We start from the raw sequence: 25,480 nt of genomic DNA on the forward strand, positions 1-25,480 counted from the left end.
ACATTTGATAACCTCCCCCGAAACCATGATGGTGATTTTTTTACACCTCAGAATATATTAATAAAGATGTGATTTGACGACCGTTAGAATAGTGTCCAGGTTTTTCCAACAGGTAGCTGCATATGCAGAAACCATCCTCATTAATATCTGATGCAAACCCAGTCATTTCCTTCTTAAGCAGGCCTGGAATATGACAGAAACTACTCTGTTGAGAAAAGAAATTCAAGCATTTCTTCTAGTGAGCTTTCAGGGACTAAAAGAGTTAAAAGGGACCTACTTGTGGGAGTCAAGCAAAACTACTCTAGAGTCTGTTAAGATTCAAAGTTGAGGAAGGAGAGTACACACCACCCATGGTCCAGAGGATCTTTGGTCAAACAATGATTTTAATGAATACACGCGTGGGAAGACACTCTGTACGCAGACAGCCAGTAGTCCTCGACTCAATCAAAGCATGAACAGATATTTTATAGCATCAGGGTTTGTTTACTGACGCCCCTTCATACGTCACAGACACATTTTATACATAGATCAAATCAAAACCACAACGACTTTTGACACAGTTTAAAAGAACAATTGTCTCCTATCTTCACAACAGGTGCTTCCTGTCACTGCCGGATGCTCGCAGCAGTTCTGCGACAAACTGCTCTTTGCAACATCAGCAAAACATGATTAAACTTTCACCTATAAATGATTCTCTAACTGAGTGTGTGTGTGTGTGCGCGTCTGTGTGCTAACCACAATTGCACCCTGTTTCACCTCGCGACTAGCTCCTGACCCCTCACCAGACAGAGAGACAGAAACCACTCTCGTATATGTAATAATCGAACTGAAACTATGGATATGACTTTTACTAAATAAATGTTTTAATCAAGAACCTCTACTAAACATAATAACTGTGTGCATAAGCATCTTAAGGCCTTCTTAAAGCTATCTGTTACATTGTTAAAGCAATGATCATACTGCAGATTATATTATGCTGGTCAAATACTTTTTGTTCACCCCCACAATCCCCCTTTCGACCTCTGGAACACCAGAGGTCGCAATACATTGTGTCCTCGCTCAGCAAATCAGACAACCTCATGTCATCTAATTGGTCCGGTAATAAACACCAGCTCCCCTTCGAGAACACTCCATGTGTAAGCTTAGGTTTTCTTGGTCCCTCTCTGCAGGCCTCGAGATCTCCAGGATCCTCGCCCCTCCTGTGGACGCCGAGATCGATCTTCTGCAAAGGAAACAAAACACCTTTTCCTGCATCTCCCTAACTTATCCTATCTGAGACTCTTTAATCAAAAGCCTGATCCTAATTATCTTCTTAACTTATTGACTTGTATTTATATATATTCTTCAACGTTACTCATCACCTTAAAACTCTTTAAGCCCTGCTTTCACGTCCGGTTGCTCGCTCTATTTTTCCCTTATCTGATCATCAACATCCTGTGCACAAATTGTCGCTGCTGCAAGTTCCTCTACTCCAAAAGAAAACAACCACTTTAATCAATTAAGTTTAAGCATATAAGCAATTACTCCTGTATACATTTCATCATAGGTAAATGCTGCCTTGAAACAACTCCTATGTGTTAACTTCATTTAAACCTCACATTTCCTATGTTATCACCTGTTTTTGGTATAGCCTTTTTATTTCATTTTGCTCCTTTTAATGTAACCATACCTTCTAATTCTAGTTTATCAGACTTAACCAAAATATATGCTTTCCTTCCTCTTTGGTCCTTCTTTAAGTTCAGTTAAAAGCTAAATGAATTTAAGGCCTTTTGCCTGGAATCAATACTGTCATGTGTGTTTCTTAACTCTGTGTCTGTAAGCGTGTGCAATCCTTCATGAACTCATATTATCCTCACAGTAGATTGGCTAATCATAGCGCTAGCCAAAGGCTCGTGACCCTCCAGAGACAAATTTGAGCCACAACTCCTTTAAAAGCACAAAATGCAATATGTATAAAAATCATTTCTACGTAGAAGCTCCCCCTTTATCCTAAAGATAAACCTATGTAATATCTGTATGTGTACGCCTACATTATAACCACTTCTTCTAAAGATCAAAAAAATCAAACCTGTTCTCCTCCTTCAACCCTCACTAATTTTCCCTCTAAGATTTATTCACAGCTTTGAAAAACCGGCATTGTATCTTCTAAACAGGATTCAGTTCTGTCATGGTCCTGGGCCATGCTGGCCCAGTATTCTTGGTTCCTTGTATTTTCGCTCCTTATTTAGGCCAGGTTTTCTCAGGTGTCCTGTTGTGGTGTTCCCTAAGTGTTTTTTTCCCTTTGTGACTCTTACCCCCTTGTGCCCCTCTGTGTATTTATGAGCTCTCGTCTCTCTTTGTGTTTATTCCATGTTTCCCCCAGCCTGTTATGTCTGTGTTCTCCCCGTGCTTTCTCTCCTCCTGTCTGAACCTCTGTGTACTTCCTGTTTTACTTTGACAGTCTCTCGTCAGTATGCGTAATGTTGTATTCACTCCTGCCCTGTCTCGTTATGTTTATCAGTGTCACCTGTGTTCCCCACCTGTGTGTAATCTCCCTGTGTTCTCTGGGTGTATTTAAGTTGTGTCTTCTGTTATGGTAGTTGCTGGTTTGTCTGTGTTGTTTCCCCTCGGTCTCCCTGCGTCTCGTTTCTGGTTTGTGTTATTAGCTTACCCAGTTTAGGTTTCCGGTTTCTTGTTTTTCCACCGGTGCTGTTTTATGCCCACCGTTGTAAATAAATATTCACCTGCACCAGAGCTGCCGCCTTTTGGGTCCTTTTCTACAACTCCACACGGCTTGCCTCGCAAATCGTGACCAGTTCACTTTTAATCCTTTAACCTTAACTTAAAAATAACAGTTTCAGTTTTACCATATCCAAATGATCAAAAACCCAAAAGGTCCTGAAATGATCCTAAATTATTAAACAATTAAATTATTAAACCCTAAACCCCCCTTTATCTTGATACATTTCATGTGTCAAGATACTATACAAAACTTAAAAATGCTCAGTTTCCCCACTCATGATCCAATGTATGTCATAAGATAAACTTAAAACAGAACAGTTATCAGTCATGTGTTTCTACAATTAATGGTAACTGAGTTACATCAAAAAATATTTCCCCTTTAGCATTTGGCATTCTCCCAACAATATACTATAATCCCATAATCTAACCCCAGTCAACAAAACAAAACAGAAATTTTCTCTGGTAAAAACAAATTGTTTGTCCACATTAATTCATCCTCACTCACAGTCAGTCACACATTCACTCACATACAGTCACATCATGTATTTGCTGATAGTGGAGCTTCCCGCACGATCAGATACTCCACCCTCAGCAAAATGAGCTCCGTCATTTTTTATTTTCCATAGGAAAATATTTCTTTATGCTTTTGGACTGGATTGACTCGCATAAAATCCTTTTTACAGGGACTTACGACCCGAATAGTCCCCACAGGTAGCTCTCCTCAGCCAATTGTAATCTGGAAAGCCGCCTTATATTTGCTCTTCCCGAGAATTTTCAGCGCCGTTATTCACTGTTGCAGGCCTGCTTAAAACAGAAATGAAAAATAGAGCTGATTGTTAGCTCATAAAAACAAAACAAAATCACCTGACAGGTTTTCTTTAAGTGCACTGTTACAAAATAATGGGCCCAATTTTAGACATGTCCATGTTTCCTAAAACTCCCTCTATTAAAACAAAAATAACCACAACAACCTAACTGACAGAATCAACCCATCACCACAACAACCTTAAACACACAAGTCTTGCCACCACATAATTTCACCTCCTCAATACACCGAAAGTCTCATTAAAACCACACAATTTGCACACAAAAATGACCCCCTTATGCTCTGTAACATACTTCAATTCAACATAAAACATAACCCCCTTTGTCATATGGCGTCTTCTATTCCTCAATTACAAACACAAATGTATTTTATTAAACATTCACACCATTGTATCATTCATACAAAATAGCAAGCTGTTCTTCATTGCATATGTTTGTGTTCTTAGCCAAGTTCAATCTGTATCTATGCATTAATCTCGATGAGCTTGTCTTGTCTTCATAAGGTTAATGCATTTTCTGCTTCTGTATGTGAATTTGCATATGTTGCTTTTGCAGTGTGTCAGACTCCTGCACAATTCTCCACTTAAGCCGTCAGTTTCTTTCCCAAATTTGCTAACCCAAATTTTAAGTTCCCACCTTATTCCTGCTCCTCAGCCAGAAGCTAGGGCCCACTTGTCAGGTTTATGGAGACATGGCGCTGTAAACAATTCAACCAGAAACTTGCCTTGGCATGTCCAGTCAAGTTAACCTACAGGTCTCTTCCGACCGCTGCACGTGGAAAATTGATCCAGATCTGTTTCGCCCCTATAGAAACACAACTGAGACATTTTCATTATTATCATATGTACTTAAACTACCCGTTTCCCTCTCTCTGGTCAGAGGTCCCAACTTATGTTATGTATATACGTGTAAGCAGGTCTTCATTGCTTTTCCTATGTATTTTGTTAATGTTCAGTAAGTGTAAGCTGCTTTCTTCATTGCCTCTATATGTTATAGTCAGGTTTAATTCATGCATCTTTTCCCTTATTTCTTAATTCAAAACTATCTCACTTCTGATTCTTTCCAGAAATAATTTCACATGTAACACTTTGTGTATGTGTGTTTTCTATTCTTGTTTACCTCTTTGTTTGTGACGGTGGACATCTCTAAACCATCATGAGTTCAAGCTTCACTTTCAGTCCAATTACACCCTGTATTCTCACAGTCGAACTCGTCCTGCTTCACCTCTCACTGGTCACTGTCCTCTTCTCTCAGTGTCCTTTTGTTGTCTTGAATTCCAGCAAACACAGTCTGTTTCTTCTCTGTTTCTCTTCAGTATTTTCCTTTTGGATCAAGTTCCAGCCTGGCAAAATACCACATTCAGTGCCTTTAAACAGTCATGTCACACTGTTCTTACCAGCCTGCTGTCCACCGTGCATGGTTCATCACGTGGTTTCTTCTTGTCTGTTGATCCTTTCACTCGTCCCTTTCAAGATTACTCCAAGCAAGACAAATCTGACAATCAGTGTCCAGTGCTTTACCACCGTTCATTATCCCACTGTTCAACTGCCCAGCCTGTAATTTACAGTACATGTTTCCACCTCGTGGTTCCTTTCATGCTGCTGCTGGTGTCGTCAGTGTAGTTTCCGTTGCACTGTCTTTTGCCTGCTATTAATTCTTCTCAAGTCCACGATGTTCTGTCGGTCTTCATCAGGAGATTAACTGTCCTTTGAGCTTCTTCTCAGGATGGGGACAAGTGCGAGGTCAAGCTGTAAAATTTTAAGCCAAAATCTGGCCTGTTTTCTCCCAATTATGCTACTCTAGTGGTTTTGGCGCCGTACTCAAAATTCCAGGTTGAGAGAAGTCCACCTTTATTTATCTGTAATCTGTGTTGACACACTAAAACATACAATTAATATCCTTTTCATTTCTTTTCTCAAAACCTCCATTCGCTTTATCTGCCTAGAGTTTAACTCATCTGTTTCTCTCTCTGGGTGCTCACTCGTCACCTTATATGGGCATGCAAACTTCCTGTCACCCACACCATTTCCTGTTACACACACACAGCACGCAGCTGCTCAGAGCAGCTCAAGCTGCTTTGCTGTTTCTCCAGGCTAATCAAACTTATTTTGTATTTACAATCTACAAACCCTCTGTAATTCTACTAACTTTTGACCTAAAATGTAGCATCATTCACACAATGATTTCATAATCCTCTCACACACACACCTTTTAAATAAACTAAACTCTTATAACATCACTCATGCATCTCTTAAATTAAAAACACTTTCAAACTTTAAAACATCCTACTTTACATCACCAAAGAAATACCTCTCACACCTTTATTCATCATTCAAAACCTTCTAGTCACCGCATTCACACAAGAAATTGAAAAAATAAAACACACCAGCAACTATTGCTGGAGAGAAGTTACTACTGAAAGTAATATGTTAATCTTAAGTATACACAGTGCACTCAATATATTTATATATCTACATCCAACTTCAGTCAATTACTATACATCCACTACAGCAACTCAAAACTTTATTTATAGTCCTCTTAATAAACATGAATGGCATTTTAAACACACACTCAACAATGTTTGCAGCAGTATTTGTAAAACCAACTGTGGCTTAAACAGTTCACTGCTTACTAATTCACATTATTAAGCATGTTCTGATTTTATCTGTTTTGATTTTATATACTCTTTTGATTGTTTGTTTGTTTGTTAGTTAGTTAGTTTATTTGCTTGTTTTAATCAATTTTAAATCATGCTTTTTATTTGTTCTTGTTTCTAATGTCTCTGTAAAGCACTTTCAATCACCTTATTGTTCAATTGTGCTATACAAATAAACTTGCCTTGCCTTGCCTTGCCTTGCATTTTCACACTCACACACACACATCTAAAAATAGCACCAGGCAGTCAGTGCATTACTGACTCGACACACAGAGATCTCTCACACCAAATTTTATTATTCTATATTACAACGACGTCTTATATTTACAACCACTGTCAGATCTGTCAGCTTTAGCGCCTACACAATTTTAGACAAATTTAAAATAACCGCCCAGCGGATAAACTCCCTGAGTTTTTTGCGACCAATTAACCAGTATCAAGACTTTAACTGTTTCTGGCCTCATTTCTAAAATCCCTAACTCAATTTAAAAGTGTCCAACACCCAAGGTCCAACCTTTGCTGCCCAAAAAAGCGCAGATACCGTTCCAAACGGTAAGGAGACTCTAACTCCTAGCTATTTTGGAGGTTCCCAAGTTCTCCCCGGTTGCCAACCGTACTAACCCTATTCGCCGATAGGTCAGGGCCAAGCGTCCTTGGCCGGGAGGGAGCATTACCTCCGAGAACTGCGCTTCCTAGCAGACTCTAACTGCCGTTCTAGAATAATTTATAATACTTTGAAACAACAATCAACACCCGAAACAAGTGTATAACTGAGGCAGGTGCAACCTAGTGGTCAAATGGAGACTCCAACTCACAAAATGACCGCTCAGGTCCACTCTTATGACCAAATTTGGACTCTAACCAACACAATAACCAATTCCCTACCAACTACTTGAGACTCTAACTCAATTTCTTTGGGACTTCAACCCAGTATTTAAACTTTTCCTGGCAGACTCTAACTGCTTTAGCAGACTTTACTGCTTTCATTTCTTCATTCTTCTTAGCAGAACTCTAACTGCTTCAACTCATGAGATTTTTCATCAAAATCAAAACAGACATCCACCAGTAACTTCAGTGAGTAGACTTAAATTTTATCATGTCCAATTTGGCACACTTTGGAAATAATTCAACAGGTAGTGCCTTACCTTTTGGATAAGCCGGCTTATGCCCACTCACTTCGACCACTGGAATTCATGTCTGCCCGTCAGACCACCTCAGAGACCACCAAATTTCTCCATCTAAACCTCCAATCCTCCCTCCTCAACCACCGGACGAAGCCCCCAAATGTTAAGATTCAAAGTTGAGGAAGGAGAGTACACACCACCCATGGTCCAGAGGATCTTTGGTCAAACAATGATTTTAATGAATACACGCGTGGGAAGACACTCTGTACGCAGACAGCCAGTAGTCCTCGACTCAATCAAAGCATGAACAGATATTTTATAGCATCAGGGTTTGTTTACTGACGCCCCTTCATACGTCACAGACACATTTTATACATAGATCAAATCAAAACCACAACGACTTTTGACACAGTTTAAAAGAACAATTGTCTCCTATCTTCACAACAGGTGCTTCCTGTCACTGCCGGATGCTCGCAGCAGTTCTGCGACAAACTGCTCTTTGCAACATCAGCAAAACATGATTAAACTTTCACCTATAAATGATTCTCTAACTGAGTGTGTGTGTGTGTGCGCGTCTGTGTGCTAACCACAATTGCACCCTGTTTCACCTCGCGACTAGCTCCTGACCCCTCACCAGACAGAGAGACAGAAACCACTCTCGTATATGTAATAATCGAACTGAAACTATGGATATGACTTTTACTAAATAAATGTTTTAATCAAGAACCTCTACTAAACATAATAACTGTGTGCATAAGCATCTTAAGGCCTTCTTAAAGCTATCTGTTACATTGTTAAAGCAATGATCATACTGCAGATTATATTATGCTGGTCAAATACTTTTTGTTCACCCCCACAAGTCCAACATTAAAAATATGGAGCTGGACATGAGCAGAATGAACCCCTTTCCACACCCTTCCATCTGGATTGTTGACTACAGTCATTTTGCATTGATTTGAGGTCAAGGTCAGGCTTATCTTTTTAGTTTCTGGTCATGCTTTATCTGTGTACATAGAGAACGTGGACCACACTGCCTCACACATGCAGGCATATTTATCAGTGTTTTCATATTTCCTGTTTAATGAAGATTTAAATACTATTTTAAACAGTGCACTGTGTGTGGGCTGCTTACGTGCTGGCAGTCCTCTGGGAACTACAGGTAATACACACCACATGAACGTTCAGCTTATACACACACACACACTTATGAATTTGGTGAAGGTGCAGGGCAGCAGATGTCTGACACATTCACACGTGTATATGCTTTTATAAAGCCTTTGCGTGTCATTTTGGTGTGTCTGCTTCGCTGAGTGTCGTGGTTAGAGATGAGAATATTCAGCGACCCTCCCCAATTCGGTCTATTCGCCTGTTATTGGTTAGGGTTAACTGCATGTGTTCACTTTACAGCCTAAGAAACCACAGAGGACATGCTTAATCATAAGTGCATAAGTGTGCCCGTATGGAACAGTAATTACTTTTCAAACCTGAGTTTTTGTCAGAACACACACACCCCATATATTTACCCCTAAGTCAGAAACTAAGCTGTAAAATCAATAATGTCAAGCAAACGTTTCAGGTTTTATGACCAGGGTTATTGCTGCTGTGTTTAATCATTTGTAACAACCACATTAACTAACACACACACACACACAAACATGCACGCGCATAACTGTTGATTATGTGATTAGTTGCTGTGATGAAGAGCAGATGTTATTCCTGGCGAGTTGGCCAATCAAGGCCTCTTGCTTTCATCCTATGAGCGTGTGTGTCCAGGATTAATGGCATCAGTAAATTCAGGACAGTCTTCTTGGCTCAGTTTGCTGCGACACACACAGCACTAAAAGTCACTTGTGATAGAATTAGCAAACATGTGTTACTAAAGACAGACTCCACCTAAAAATCCCCATTGCCATTTTTTTTCTATGAGTGCCAGTCTCATAATGATGAAGTCATGTTTTGGTCACAGTCTAAATCTTAGAATCCAGACTCAACAACCCCCCTTACTGCCAAATAGCCTTAAAACAGAGTTTGCACTGTACTAATGAATTAGGTACAGGCCTCATTGAGTCATAGCTTGTTAAAGAACTAGTGTTTAATTTTCATTCTCGTAGTAACAGACTGAAAACCATCTGTGCCCTCTTCTTCCATAAAATCTCTGTGGATACAGTGAAGGCTATCTCAGCAGAGCACCTCCAGGTTGTTGCAAGACAGTGTGTGGGCTCTTGTTTGTTTCTTGTTCCATGTCTGCAAATCCAGATTATGTTAACATACTTTTCTTCATTTCTAAGTAGAGCTTTTATGCCTTTCTGTATTTTTTTCCATATACATATGTTGTGATGTTGTTGAGGCTTCAGACTGCTCTAAACACTCAGCCAAGGCTATCCTTATTTGTATGGGAGAACTGAGTGGTAACCCTGCAAACATTTCAATGTTCAGTACATTTTATCCTATCTAGTCTGAAAAATACTTTCAAAATGAAAGCTGTGCAGACACTGAGATGTAAGTTTGCCATCAACTCGCTGTACTTCTTGAACATCACCTGCATGCCTCTGTTTGACTGCTCAACAATGGTATTCTGTGTTCAAGGCAGACTTCATATTATCCCTTCTTACAATTCTTCTAATTCTTCAAACTATGACAAAATAATTTAAGCAAAATATTCTTGATAGTGACATCGAAAAGCCCTAACCTTTTTTGTCATAATTCTGCAGCCAGTTTCAACCCGACAGATTAGATTGCATACGCATATCTCTTACCCAAGCTATGGCTAGCAATCTGTATCCATGAACATATGGTGGATGTTTTTTTTTTTTTAATATATATCTTAAGAACAATTGGCTGCTTTTATTAGCAGGTGTGCTGACAGCAGATGTAGCTAGTAGCTGTTTGCTAGGTCCCTACTATTGGAATTATCTAACAACTTGCTATGTGGCACAGACTATCAAGAACTCTGTCAGCATTAGCTGACAACTCAACATTCAGTCATCTCATCCAAATGTGATTACGTCAGGGTCTTAAAAAAAACAACATAAGCACAGCCAAATTGCTAATGTTGAAGCTTTCGTATGGGGAATCCAGAACCCCGCGGAAGACGTCACTGTGACTCCATCTGTTCAAATCTGCTCTTTGTGAGAGGCAGTGGGCTTAAGGGAAGGAGAGCAGGAGTTAGAGGAAGAGACGGGTTGCTTCAGACAGTGCATCACATTGACGTCAACAGCAAGAAGGACAGTTTTTTTCAAATAACACTACGGATCTGGAAATTGGCATTTTGAAATTAGTGAAAGCAAAGAAAGATGAACAAATGGTTTTACCCGGTGGAAGAAACCACTATGATTGCACGGGGGTTCACCAAGTCTGTGTCAAACAGGGTCCTCCTCCCACTGCCGTCCAAGTTGGCTCTTTCAATCACATCAGGAGTAGAGTCAACCCAGAACATCAGCCGGCGTTTGACATCCACTGCCAAACCTTCTGGACTGACGAGATCTGCAGAAGCGAGAAGAACAGAGATCCAGACATCATAGAGGAGATATTGAAATCATTTAAGGCATTCCACAACAATCATTACAGGAACAAGCACCACACAACTGTGAAAGCTTACTTGTGTTAATGAGAACCTCAGGCTCAGCACCAGACACCATTGAAGCTCTGTTGATTGATCTCGCAGACAAATCTGTCCAATAGACTTGGTTTTCCTTGCAGTCATAGGCTATACCAACAACTATGGAACCCTGGAGACGCACACATAAATACAAGCTTCACAAGTGTTGACATACATCAGTTCACACAAGTGTACCTCAAAGATGAGAACTCACCTCCAACATTTTGGTCATGGTGTGAACCAACAACAAAACTCAAAGTTAGTTATAGATACTATGAACTATATGCTTTTCTTCTATTGTGGTCTCTCTTTCCCATCACCAAATTGGTCGAGACAGATAGCTGCCTCTCCCTAAGCCTGATCCTGCAAGAGGTCTCTTCCTGTTATAAAAGGAAGTTCTTCCTCCCCGCTGTCACCAAGTGCTTGCTTATTGGGGACTGCCTATTCCCTGGGGTTCTTTCTCTAATATTTTAGGTAGTTTTTCCTAAAGTATAAAGTGCCCTGAGAGGACTAGAAATAACTAAACAAAATAACTAAAACACCATATTTATATATCTGACAAATTTAAAACTTTCTACCCAAATATGTAATACTTTATATTTATATACATAATATTTATTATACTAGTCAGATATTTTCTATAATCAAGGTGCCGGGTATTTACAATGACATACAATTTGAAATACACGATGTGAAGTCAGTTTTTACTTATAATTCTAAGACATAATTCTGCTTAAGACATAATGCTGACAGTTTTTTTTCTTTCTTTCTTTTAAGTAGCAAACAAATTTATTACAAAAATTAACAAAGATTAAAAAAATAATTTTATAGAGTATGTGATCTACCCATTAATTTCTTACATGTAGAGCCAATAGTGTTTTGGATCGGCTTTCGTCTAGTCTGGTCCCGTTGAGAGGCAGCGCTCCTATTTTCTGGCCCTGAGCGTACAGCAGTGTGATGCCAGTGTTTATGGGAGGGGTGACATCTGGACGGGATGTTGGACGCACCGTAGGCGGTGGCACTGACGAGATGCCTGGGATGTAATTGGATGGATAAAAATGTTTGAGTCACAATTAGTGAAAGACAAAACTTATATAATACAGTACAATGACATATATCTTTGACGATTATTGCTTACATGCAGGTTTGACAGCATCATCTGATTTGGTTCCGGGAACCATGCGTCCATTCTGGTCCACACACCAACAGTAGTTGGTCTCCCCGTAACACTGGACTGGACTGGGATGGTGCAGGCAAACGGAAAAATCAGAAGACTTTTAAACAGCAATGCAATTATTTTTTCCTTGAGAACTTCCTTTGATGACTGCATATCTGCTGCTTACCTGAACTCTCCATCTGGCTCACACTGAGGTACATACTGCTGTGGGCCAGGTTTCCCACCATAGTGCTCAATCAAACTGGCTCTCCATCGCTCACACATGCTCTCAGGGCGTTCTGTTGGAGTCACTGCAACTAAGGGGAAGCCAAAAACCCCAAAACAACCCATCAGTACTTCCATTCATAAAGCTAAAGATAAATTACAAGTCAGATGATATTCTTCTGTAGTTCATCATTATTTATTCAATTGTATTCTCAGGATGTTCCCTACTTTGCTGAGTTTATACTACAGTGTTAGTTGGAAGCTAATGGTGAGGGGATGCTTCGTGTTTAAAGAGGCACACATATACACACATCGTACTTTTGTCAGAAATGTTTACCGCGTTCAAATCCCTTTAATGACTCGCTTTATTGGAGAGCATTAAAACTAAACCTCAGAGCATTTCTGGCTTCTACTTGTGTTTACGCTAGCCTCGCTCTCTCAGTGTCAATTTTGAATGTGAGACTTTGCTGTTTGTAGACTGAGAAGGAGAGGAGGACACAATTTGAAAGGGAACAGTTCTCTATTGCGAGATAAAGACAAACCAAAATATTAATGCAGTTAGCTTTTCCAGAAGTGTTTATTATAGTGGCAGTTAGCATGTTGCAATTTAGTCTTCTGGATCACTTGGTTTTGCTTCTATTTAATGTTCAGACTACCCACTAAATATGGTGGTTTGGAAAAGAGCAACAACTGGATGATCCATCAGTTCCATCTGCAGACTGGCAAACTACAGTGGGGCAAAAAAGTATTTAGTCAGCCACCGATTGTGCAAGTTCCCCCACCTAAAATGATGACAGAGGTCAGTAATTTGCACCAGAGGTACACTTCAACTGTGAGAGACAGAATGTGAAAAAAAAATCCATGAATTCACATGGTAGGATTTGTAAAGAATTTATTCGTAAATTAGGGTGGAAAATAAGTATTTGGTCACCTCAAACAAGGAAAATCTCTGGCTCTCACAGACCTGTAACGTCTTCTGTAAGAAGCTTTTCTGTCCCCCACTCGTTACCTGTATGAATGGCACCTGTTTGAACTCATCATCTGTATAAAAGACACCTGTCCACAGCCTCAAACAGTCAGACTCCAAACTCCGCCATGGCCAAGACCAAAGAGCTTTCGAAGGACACCAGGAAAAGTATTGTAGACCTGCACCAGACTGGGAAGAGTGAATCTACAATAGGCAAGCAGCTTGGTGTGAAAAAATCAACTGTGGGAGCAATCATCAGAAAATGGAAGACATACAAGACCACTGATAATCTCCCTCGATCTGGGGCTCCACGCAAGATCTCATCCCGTGGGGTCAAAATTATCATGAGAACGGTGAGCAAAGATCCCAGAACCACACGGGGGGACCTGGTGAATGACCTGCAGAGAGCTGGGACCAAAGTAACAAAGGTCACCATCAGTAACACACTACAACGGCAGGGAATCAAATCCCGCAGTGCCAGACGTGTTCCGCTGCTGAAGCCAGTGCATGTCCAGGCCCGTCTGAAGTTTGCCAGAGAGCACATGGATGATACAGCAGAGGATTGGGAGAATGTCATGTGGTCAGATGAAACCAAAGTAGAACTTTTTGGTATAAACTCAACTCGTCGTGTTTGGAGGAAGAAGAATACTGAGTTGCATCCCAAGAACACCATACCTACTGTGAAGCATGGGGGTGGAAACATCATGCTATGGGGCTGTTTTTCTGCCAAGGGGACAGGACGACTGATCCGTGTTAAGGACAGAATGAATGGGGCCATGTATCGTGAGATTTTGAGCCAAAACCTCCTTCCATCAGTGAGAACTTTGAAGATGAAACGAGGCTGGGTCTTCCAACATGACAATGATCCAAAACACACCGCCCGGGCAACAAAGGAGTGGCTCAGTAAGAAGCATTTGAAAGTCCTGGAGTGGCCTAGCCAGTCTCCAGACCTCAACCCCATAGAAAATCTGTGGCGGGAGTTGAAAGTCCGTGTTGCTCGGCGACAGCCCCAAAACATCACTGCTCTCGAGAAGATCTGCATGAGGAATGGGCCAAAATACCAGCTACTGTGTGTGCAAACCTGGTAAAGACCTATAGTAGACGTTTGACCTCTGTTATTGCCAACAAAGGTTATGTTACAAAGTATTGAGTTGTATTTTTGTTATTGACCAAATACTTATTTTCCACCCTGATTTACGAATAAATTCTTTACAAATCCTACCATGTGGATTCATGGATTTTTTTTTTCACATTCTGTCTCTCACAGTTGAAGTGTACCTCTGGTGCAAATTACTGACCTCTGTCATCATTTTAGGTGGGGGAACTTGCACAATCGGTGGCTGACTAAATACTTTTTTGCCCCACTGTAGGATGGCAATTATTATGAGTTATGTGGGAGCAGATAAAAGCAGATAGAAAAAAAAGTCTACAATTGAATTTGAACAAAAGAAATTTGTCAGTATGACTAAATCAGACAAATTGCCTGTGTGGGTCAGATATCTTCAGATCCTGAACCAAATGTGAGTGAGAAATGTTGTCATTATGAAATAATAAACCTCGTTTGCAGTTCATAGACTATATATTAAAGATGTACTTGTTTTGCAGCTACAACTTAGGCATTTTGTCTGTTGCATTCTTGGTGATTTAAAACTGGTTGTGAGAGGTGAGGGGGCTGGGGGTGAAGAAGTCTCACCTGGTCTGTCACAGTCTACAGGTGCTGCACCAGGTGGAGTCCTGGTTCCTGCTCTCTCCTCTCCTCTACTGTCCACACACCAACAATAACCAGTGGAGCCATGGCACTGAAATAAAGATGAGAAATACATTCCATTTTGGGGAATTCTGACCTTTATTTGATAAACAGTGAAGAGTTTTCAGACATGAAAGAAGGGAGGAACAGTGTTGGAAACCACGCAGCAAAGCTCCCTGAGTGAGAGTCGAACATAGACTGCTGTGTTGAGCTTTTCAGCATAAAGTTGCCTGCTCAACCACGTGAGCTAAACTAACACCAATAAAAAGGGTCTTAAGAAGAACAAAAAGAAATCACTGATAAAAGCCAAAGAAGAAACTGTAGTTATTCACTAAATAAATAAATAAAAAGTCAGAGTTTCACCTGCTGAGGTAGATACTGTCCTTCTGCATCACACTGTGGTTTGTAGACTCCAGTTATGGGATATCCATCAGCACTGGTGGTCTTTACGCTGTCTCTGTGGTGCTCACAGTGAGTTTTAAGATGCTCTGGTTGAACTGAATGAGAAAAAAGAAAAAAGGAAATTGATGCTTTGTTGTGCCAACAGGAAATAAATCTGAATAAAAACAATCTGAATGAAGTATGGGCCACTGGAATACCAACAGCACCCAGAGAGAACAACTGCTCCTGAAAGAAAAGGACTCCACTAAAACTTTAATATTTGTGGACGCTATTATTACTGCGTGTCACCCCTCCCAGGGTATGGGCCTCCAAAGGTACTGTAGATCTCCAGAGATTTCTGTCCTGGGCCATTATTTCTAGTTGGGTCCAGGTGTAGCCAATCTTTTTTGCTTCTGCCTCAAGGTCCTGTCGTCAGGTGTTTCTTGGGCGGCCTCTCTTTCACTTGCCTTGGGGATTCCACCTGAGAGCCTGCCTGGTGATGTTGGTTGGTATTTTGCATAAAGCGTGCCCTGCCAAGCACTAGGGCTGGGCCATATTATACCGTTCACGGTAATACTGGTATAATGTTAGGCAACGATAAGAATATAAAATATCGCGATAGAATATGGGTAAAACACGCATGCGCAGTGCCTTTGTTTTCATACGCACATGGCCGAAAAAGCATGGCGGCAACGGAGAATGAGAAGGGGGAAAGCGGATCGTTGACTGAAACGGATGAACCAGAATTGGTTTGTAAAAATGGTGCACCTTCAGTGGTGTGGAACTGGTTTGGTGTTTGTCCGTAAGATACCCACCAAAGCACTATTTTTTGTAGAACATGCAAAGCGGGCCGTCGTTATTGCCGTATTTGTCGGACTAAGGTGCTCGTAAATCTGGGAGCAATCTGGGTCCAAAACTCCGTCCGCTTCAGGTCCCAAAGTCAAACGAACACTGCGGCACATTGAGAGTTAAAAACTGTCGAAATTATTTCACCTTTAATAAAATGATCAGCATTGCTGCTTTACCAGGTGTAACAATTAAGTTTAACATCCAGGCATCCATGAAAACAGAATTTATTACATTTAACGGAGTTAGAAGTTAGCAGGAAGTTTGAGGAAGTTAGGTAGCTAGCGAAACTAGCGAGCTAAGCATGATATAGCATGTTCTGACTGAGAGATTTCTGAAAAAATTTAAACGTACAGCTCTGCTATAACTTCCAACATAAATGAAGACAGGAAACTAAACAGCAGCGATGTTTGTAGGGTTACTGAAGTTGGGCTAGCTGGTATATAATGATACGCTACGCTAGCAACACAGCTATGTTAGCATAACATAAACAGTGAAGCTGGAGGATGAATGCTAACACTTTTCCACTCGATAAAAGTTAACGTGAGGGTTCCCGATGGTTAGAGACGAATGCAATCCCATGGCAGGATGCTGTAAACGGACCAAACTTCAGTCAGGAGAACAACTGAGATAATCCATCCACAATACGAGGTTAGTCATTAATATACTGCAACAACATGGGAATAGAGCAGCTGTGATAGAATACAGCATTAACGAATCAATGGTACAGAAGTGGAGGAAGCAAGAAGAATGAGTTGAATAAAGTTTGATTTATTTGACCGCTTTGTTTTGCTTAATGTGCCTTATAAACCCGTGCACCTTATGGTCCGAAGAATACGTATTTGACTTTTTTATTTGGCACACTGCAGTTTAATGTTGCAAAGCACCTCTTTTTAAACCTTTGTGGTGTCCTCGGGATTCCCATATGCTTGTTTGCCATTCACCTAGGGACCATTTGTGATCCGAGGATACCACATTACCTTTAGTGGACATTATACATGGTTATGCTCAGGATATGTCCGCCCATTTCTACTCGAAATGCCCTTTGGTTAAACTTTCAGCAAGGAATTTGCATTTGCACTGTTAAATTTTTATATAGCTTTAATTCACATAAAAAACAGCTGCTTGTTTAAGTGAAAATAAATGGATGGGTTTTTTGCGCTAGTAAAGTTGTGGAATTGTATTTTGTATTTTTGTCTCGCATCAATTATATCGTCAGTTATATCATTATCGCAAATTTTCAAGTATATATCGTGATAAATATTTTTGGCCATATCGCCCTGCTCTACTCGGCACCATCTTCTCTGCCTGATTTCTTCCTTAGCAGCGAGTTGACAGGTTATTTCCCGTAGTTTGATGTTACTGATTGTGTCTGGCCAGCGAATGTGGAGAATCCTTCTGAGACAGCTGTTGAGGAATGTCTGGATTTTTCTATTTGAGGTTTTATTTGTCTTCCAGGTTTCAGCCCCTTACAGCAGTACTGACTTCACGTTGGAGTTGAACAGTCGGATCTTGGTAGTCAGGGTCATCTCTCTGGATGCCCAAATGTTTTTGAGCTGGATGAAGGCGGCTCTTGCTTTTCCAATCCTTGTCTTGACATCTGCATCGGTTCCACCTAGTTAAGTAAAAGAGTGTATTTCCTCAGGGGACTTCCACTAAGGATGACTGGGTTGTTACTATAGGAGTTGATCCTAAGGATTTTGGTCTTCTCCTTGTTGATTGATGAGTCCAACCTGTGCTGATGTGGCTGCCAATATGCTGGTCTTTTCTTGGAGCTCCTCAAAGTGTTCAGACCATCTTTTCATCTGTTGCACTAGTTCTGTGATGGCCTTTCCCTCTTTGTCCTTGATGGGTCGTTCTGGCTTGCTGTACTTCCCAGACAATTTCTTGATTATTGCGTAAAGGTGTTTCATGTTACCATTGTATGCTGCCTGTTCTGCTTCAGCTCCCATTCCATCTATATAGACATTCTTGTCTTTCCTAATGCTCTTTGTCACTGCTCTGTGGGCTTCTGCCTATTCTGCTTGGGCCTTGGCTTTGTCTGCCCTAGTCCTGCTGTTGTTTACTGCCACCTTCTTGTGTTTTCTCTCTTCTATCTTGCCCAAGGTCTCAGCTGTGATCCATTCTTTATGATGCTATTTCTTTATTCCGACCACTTCTTCACTGATTGTTCTCAGTGTCTTCTTTATGGTCTGCCAATTGGCCTGTATGCTGCTTTTCTCCTCTCCCTGGTGCAGCTAATTAAGCACCTTGATCTTGCTCTTGAACCGAACTCCTCCCTTTATCTTTACTCGACTGACATCATTCTTCGCTCTACGCCGTGTTGTTTTTGTCCAGTTCTTCTTTAACTTCAGCTGCATGTTGGCTACTACAAGATGGTGGTCAGATGCCACATCTGCTCCTCTTCTCACCCTAACACCCTGGAGAAAACTTCTAAACTTCTTGCTAATGCTGATGTGGTCAGTCTGGTTCTCTGTCACACTGTCCAGTGATACCCAGGTTCTTTTGTGGATCCACTTGTGCGGAAAAATGCTACCTCCGATGACCAGGTTGTTGAATGCACACAAATCAACTAATCTCTGCCCATTATCATTCATCACTCCCAGCCCATGTATCCCTATGATTTGTTCATATCCTGTGTTGTCAAACCCAATCTTGGGTTCACATTAAAATCTCCCATAAGGATAATGATGTCTCTGGTTCGGATTTGAACTCATCTGAGATTTTTATTAGATACACCTGTGGTACCAATCTGAAAATCCCATGTCGCCTTATTCTCGAGTTATTGCAGGGTGACAACAATACCCCACAACTTTTTAGGGCTGAGGGGTAATAAAACCAAACAAATGGAACTGATTACATAAATCTTTGGGGGGGAACAGTCTCACCTGGTCTGTCACAGTCTACAGGTGCTGCACCAGGTGGAGTCCTGGTTCCTGCTCTCTCCTCTCCTCTACTGTCCACACACCAACAATAACCAGTGGAGCCATGGCACTGAAATAAAGATGAGAAATACATTCCATTTTGGGGAATTCTGACCTTTATTTGATAAACAGTGAAGAGTTTTCAGACATGAAAGAAGGGAGGAACAGTGTTGGAAACCACGCAGCAAAGCTCCCTGAGTGAGAGTCGAACATAGACTGCTGTGTTGAGCTTTTCAGCATAAAGTTGCCTGCTCAACCACGTGAGCTAAACTAACACCAATAAAAAGGGTCTTAAGAAGAACAAAAAGAAATCACTGATAAAAGCCAAAGAAGAAACTGTAGTTATTCACTAAATAAATAAAAAGTCAGAGTTTCACCTGCTGAGGTAGATACTGTCCTTCTGCATCACACTGTGGTTTGTAGACTCCAGTTATAGGATATCCATCAGCACTGGTGGTCTTTACGCTGTCTCTGTGGTGCTCACAGTGAGTTTTAGCACGCTCCGGTAGACCTGAAGGCAAAAATAAAAATAATCACATATAAGCTGTGCTGTGTCAACATGAAATCAACCTGCGTAAAACAATCTGAATGAAGAAGTCTCACCTGGTCTGTCACAGTCTACAGGTGCTGCACCAGGTGGAGTCCTGGTTCCTGCTCTCTCCTCTCCTCTACTGTCCACACACCAACAATAGCCAGTGGAGCCATGGCACTGAAATAAAGATGAGAAATACATTCCATTTTGGGGCATTTTGAACTTTATTTGATAAACAGTGAAGAGTTTTCAGACATGAAAGAAGGGAGGAACAGTGGCAGAAGAAACTGTAGTTATTCACTAAATAAATAAATAAAAAGTCACAGTTTCACCTGCTGAGATAGATACTGTCCTTCTGCATCACACTGTGGTACATAGGCTCCAACTATAGGATATCCATCAGCACTGGTGGTCTTTACGCTGTCTCTGTGGTGCTCACAGTGAGTTTTAACATGCTCTGGTTGATCTGAAAGAGAAACAAAGCACATCTAAACCTTCCTGTGTCAACTCCAAATAAACCTGTAAAATACTGGTGGCCGCCAGTACTACCCCTCAGCTTCATAGTAGCTGCACCTGCATGCATCAATGTCAAAATCCTTGTTCACAAATAAGAGTTTTAGAAAACTTGACCTCTGACCTTTAGGTCAAGGTCACTGAGATTTGAACTCATCTGAGATTTTTATTAGATACACCTGTGGTACCAATCTGAAAATCCCATGTCGCCTTATTCTCGAGTTATTGCAGGGTGACAACAATACCCCACAACTTTTTAGGGCTGAGGGGTAATAAAACTAATCTGAATGAAGTACAGGACACTAGAATAAGAGTCTCACCTGGTCTGTCACAGTCTACAGGTGCTGCACCAGGTGGAGTCCTGGTTCCTGCTCTCTCCTCTCCTCTACTGTCCACACACCAACAATAACCAGTGGAGCCATGGCACTGAAATAAAGATGAGAAACACATTATTTAGAAGAACAAAATTAAGTTTTAGATGAAAGCCCAAAGCCAAACTGTACTAATTGGAGTTTCACCTGCTGAGGTAGATACTGTCCTTCTGCATCACACTGTGGTTTGTAGACTCCAGTTATAGGATATCCATCAGCACTGGTGGTCTTTACGCTGTCTCTGTGGTGCTCACAGCGAGTTTTAAGACGCTCCGGTCGATCTGAATGAGAAAAAAACACAAAGACAGAAAATTTAGGAAAAACAACACACAAACCAGAAAAAAGCATAAATTCATGAGTTGCAAGAGACAGTCTGTCAACATCAGAAGTTTCTGACTGGCAAAGACACCTGTTTGGAAAGTCAAGGGTGAACAGTTCAATTCCACCTGAAATCACAAAGCCCCTCTGGGGTTAAGGCACAAAGAGCTTCTAGTGTAAAGCTATGAACCATATCAAAACCCCTTGTCAGCAGGGACATATATTAGCCCTCGACACAACCCCTTCATGGTTAAAATCAGACTGAATTGGAGTCTTTGCCTTTAAACCAAAGGCATCTTTTGCAAAGGCACTGGTTGACTAGATTTAGCCCAGAATACAATATCCATGGAGTGCTACTGACCTTCCTGCTGAGAGCAGTAGAAACCATTCCCAAAAAACCCCAGCTGACACTGACACTGGAAAGATCCCAGTCCATTAATACATCTGGCATTGATGTGACATGGAGAAGAGCTGCACTCATCTATATCTGAAAAAAAGAAAAAAACAGAAGGAGAGAAAGGAGTCAAAAACCACAACTGGACTGGAAACTGCACTACCAATACAACTAAACACTCACACAAAAAATACTACCTGGCTGCTTAATAGATGTTATTTATTTCAGTGGTGATTTATCAGTAGTGTGATTATCTAAATGTAAAGTATTATACTTAGTTTTATTTTTTATTTTTTTGGGGGGGCTCAAAGAAAGTTCATCAAAAGTTCACACTTTTACGTGAAAGGAGGACATGTATGCGCGCACACATTCACAGACAGACACACAAACACACACACAGCCAGGACCTTGCTCCTCCACACATTCCAAAGCAACAAACACATTGTGCCATTGCTCCATTTGTCTTTCCCTTAACCCCCACCCGCCCTGTTTAATCTCACCCTGTCGTTCTCACATTAGTTCTGTTCTCACATTTCTCATCTATCCTCCCCTCTGCCTGTGTTTTCTAGCTTTTTGCAGCTGTGGATGAAGAAATGTTGTAGCTCTGCTTGGACAAACAAGTGAACCTTTTCCAAATATTCAACTCATTTTGGAACTTGGAGGACAAAATGCTCCGAGAATACTTCTCAGGGGGACAGTTAGTCCAGCTGACAATGGATAAAATGCAACAAAGGCAGAATGGAAGAATGATGTGTTTGCCACAAAAAATATGTGTGCACATATTTGGTTAAAATTTTCATTTGCATCAAAGGTACGGTATGTGAAAGCAGACAGGATGCCACAGCTTAAAAAGTCAGCAGAAACCAGCACATTTCTAAGCAGAGATTGATCAAACTGACACGGTGTTATGGCTTTCAGTTGATTTCTTTGCACACAGGGGATATTCTTAAGTGGGATTTCTGAAATGCTAAACATTCGGTTTAGTTGAAATTAACTGTCTGTTTGCTGAAGCTAATCATCAGCCCTCCACCACCGTCATCATCATCATCAACCGAGGGACTGGATCCTCTCTAGAGAAGCAACTGAATAACACCGAGCGCCACAACACCAGTCACCTGGCTAGCCAGCTGACAAATAGTGAAAATTTTCAAAATAAGAGCTCATAAGAAAGGGTTTTCCAACAATAAACTGATGATAGATGATGCAACACATGTCAGTTCTTATGCAGAACAACTGAAAATGTTCACACTTGTTGCTGATGATGTGATTAAACTGATAGGAGGCAGTTCAGAATGTGCAGGCTGCAAGTGTCGCAAGGAAGTTGATATCAGCCCTTAACGTAAACAATCTGGGAGACAAAAGACGAAGAATTCATGCAAGAGATAGCAAAAGAGGTGGACGAGAAGTAAAAGAACATAGAAAAGAAGCACAACATTTTTGGCTTCTAATGAAATTATTGGATACAGTTCCATTGATTGATGTCAAGTCATTCATGTTTCCCTCAGAGCGACCCGTAATAACTGATGAGATCTACTGACTTTGCAAAAAAATTTCCTCTCACATTTTATACAGATGTTTTGTGCATTTCTTGAAGGAATTTCCAAACTCACCAACACAGGTACGCCCATCGTAGCCAAATTTGTAGCCCCTCTGGCAGTGACAGCGGTGACTCCCAGGCAGGTTCACACACTCAGAATTATCCCCACATGTGCCCAAACCCTCAGCGCACTCATCTATGTCTGCAGAGAGGGAGACAAAGAAATTAGCTTTTCTTTAAATTTACAAGTCTGTAAATCAGGAATTCCTTGTCAACACATGTAAAAGCTGTAATTAGGGCTCATTACTGGTGCTTTTACTGTATAAAAAGAAAAAGCAAGGTTTCATAGGACTCTGTGCAGTCTAGTAGTACACCCTTAACAGCTTCTAAAGAATTAAGAGGGTAAATAACAGGCAGGTGCTTCCCTTGATTAAGCGATCATCACCAAGTTTGAGCACCTCTAGAAAAGCAGGGGTTTTGGCAGTTTGCTGTTCTGACACATCCAGGTGTGTGCTAACACGATGCCACAATCTTCCAAGAAGCAAATGTCTAAGGTCAGTACAACTGACGAGCTACAACTCAGACTCTACAGACCTCAGTTAGCATGTTAAATATTAAAGGTTGGTGGAGGAGTGATGATTCAGGGTTAATTTGCAGGACCTGGGGACTTTGTAGCCATTAAGTCGACCAGGATCTTCTCTGCATACCAAAGTATTCTAGACAAATGTCAGGCCATCTGTCTTACAGCTGAAGCTTGGACATACATTGGCTATGCAAAAGGATAAGGATCTCAAGCGTGCCAACAAATCTAAAACAGAAATGCTGAAAAAGAAAAGAATCAAGGTGTTGCATCAAACCATTCGAAGTCCAGATCTTTACCCGATTAATATGTGTGGAGGGACATTAAGAGAACTGTGCATGAACGAATGCCTGCAAACTTCAATGACCTGAAGTGACACTGCAAAGAATAATGAGCCAAAACTCCTCCACAACAACGTGAAATAATGATAAGTCGTAAAGAAAACAATTACTTCAAGTTATTGCTGCTAAACTGAGAAATGGTGGCGAGTCTTGTGCACATTTTTTTTCCTCACATGAATGTAAAATGCATTGTGTAATACAACATGGAGATCATCTGAGCAGAAAGGCGCACTGAGGCCCATCCGTGAGAATTTAGGATGAGCCTGGGGCTTTCTTTGCTGTCAGCAGCGAAAAAGACCTGCTGCTGGGCTAATGACAGACCACACACCAGCTTGAAGTCCTGAAGGCCCTTTTAACTTGAAAATTAACCTTGAAGAGACGAATGGAGAGGAAGGATGAAGAAAAGAAAAGAAAAGAAAAGAAAAGAGTGATTACAGACGATTCTGCTCAACCAACCTGTACTTGACCCCTCTACACTGGCTGGACAGATGTTGATAAAACACAGAAACACTGTCTTGGACTTCGACATTTTGTATGCGACAGAAAACGCTAGACTAAACAAAGGCAGAGGAAGCACTCTGAAATGTACATAAACCATCTCATTGCTGCACAGTATATCCACAGAAGAATTCACTCTACGTGCTTGTTCACAGAAGGACCGACACAGACACAGATAGATACCGTAACAGTTGTGCCCATCTCCTGTATAACCAGTAGCACACTGGCACTGGAAAGCCAGGTCCTCTAACGGGATGCACTGGGCTGTGGTGTCACAGTCGTGGGTCCCGGCATAGCAAGGGTTGTGCAGCTCAGGGCCTGGAGCTTCCATTTCATGAGGGAAGAAAAAGAAAGGATTGTGTTTTTAATCACAGTGGTTGCAACTTAACAGTGACCGAGAGTGACAGTGAAAAATTACTCTAAGATTCCTAACAGTGCTGCTGGAGAGAGAGGATCCGTTTGGACACCAGGTGTCTATGATTTTTAGGGTCAAGTACAATAACTCAGTTTTGTCTGAATTTAGAAACAGGTCATCCAGATCTTTATGTCTTTTATTCATACCTACAGTCTAACTAGTTGGTATTTGTCATCTGGTTTCATGGATAGATAAGCTGGGTATCATCTGCATAGCAGAGAAAATGTATGCTATTCCTTCTAATAATACTGGCTAAGGATAGCATGTATAATGTAAATAGAATTGGCTCTTGCAAGGAATCCTGTGGAATAATTAACCTTAGTGTGTGAAGAGGACTTCCCATTTACACAAATAAGTAAGCTTAAGTACTTTTTATATGCTAACTTTCATATAACTCCCTGTAACCAGTGTCTAATATAATTTCCTTATTTAATATAATATATATACTTCTGCCATGGTGGATTTTTCATGTTCAAAGTTTCATTTGAGGTCAGCCTTAAAAATAATTAAATATTTCTTCTATTTCAGACGTTATTTTGTCTTACACTGGCTCTGTATGATGACAAAGAGAGACCATATCCCTGTTATAGTCATCTCAGTCAAATTGTTTTGGCTATGGTTACAGAAGCCCCACCCACTTGCTGGTAAAACCTTCTGTTTAGGAGTAGCAGCCAATCAGATGAAAGATGGCCTAAAGAGCCAAAAGCAGGTAAAATGGCTTGTTTCAGGTAACCTGATGGAACTCATGCAAAGCTACTCTATTAGAAAAAATTGCTTGTGTACTGTCAGTAATGTCCATTTGATTTCATTT

General features: G+C 40.9%; 1 protein-coding gene and 1 long non-coding RNA gene across 2 annotated transcripts in view; both read right to left on the reverse strand.

Annotated features, from left to right (window-relative positions):
- Window positions 1-25,480, reverse strand: part of nid2a (nidogen 2a (osteonidogen)) — a 64,435-nt gene that overhangs the window by 4,893 nt on the left and 34,062 nt on the right. The window contains exons 15-30 of the mRNA XM_014411633.4: window positions 24,438-24,578; window positions 22,909-23,037; window positions 21,266-21,391; window positions 20,734-20,867; window positions 20,536-20,641; window positions 20,035-20,168; window positions 19,774-19,879; window positions 19,548-19,681; window positions 19,135-19,240; window positions 15,383-15,516; window positions 14,966-15,071; window positions 12,268-12,397; window positions 12,063-12,163; window positions 11,785-11,957; window positions 10,925-11,054; window positions 10,638-10,809 (exon numbers count right to left, since the gene is read on the reverse strand). Of these exons, the coding sequence (XP_014267119.3) occupies window positions 10,638-10,809; window positions 10,925-11,054; window positions 11,785-11,957; window positions 12,063-12,163; window positions 12,268-12,397; window positions 14,966-15,071; window positions 15,383-15,516; window positions 19,135-19,240; window positions 19,548-19,681; window positions 19,774-19,879; window positions 20,035-20,168; window positions 20,536-20,641; window positions 20,734-20,867; window positions 21,266-21,391; window positions 22,909-23,037; window positions 24,438-24,578 (2,062 nt within the window). The remainder of the gene's footprint in view (window positions 1-10,637; window positions 10,810-10,924; window positions 11,055-11,784; window positions 11,958-12,062; window positions 12,164-12,267; window positions 12,398-14,965; window positions 15,072-15,382; window positions 15,517-19,134; window positions 19,241-19,547; window positions 19,682-19,773; window positions 19,880-20,034; window positions 20,169-20,535; window positions 20,642-20,733; window positions 20,868-21,265; window positions 21,392-22,908; window positions 23,038-24,437; window positions 24,579-25,480) is intronic.
- LOC143415140 (uncharacterized) lies at window positions 366-8,173 on the reverse strand. Its single transcript, XR_013095751.1, has 2 exons — window positions 4,666-8,173; window positions 366-4,364 (listed from the first exon to the last, which is right to left on the reverse strand). It is a non-coding gene; the product is annotated as an uncharacterized LOC143415140 (long non-coding RNA).

This window comes from Maylandia zebra, linkage group LG23 (assembly GCF_041146795.1).
Source record: "Maylandia zebra isolate NMK-2024a linkage group LG23, Mzebra_GT3a, whole genome shotgun sequence".
NCBI lineage: Eukaryota > Metazoa > Chordata > Actinopteri > Cichliformes > Cichlidae > Maylandia > Maylandia zebra.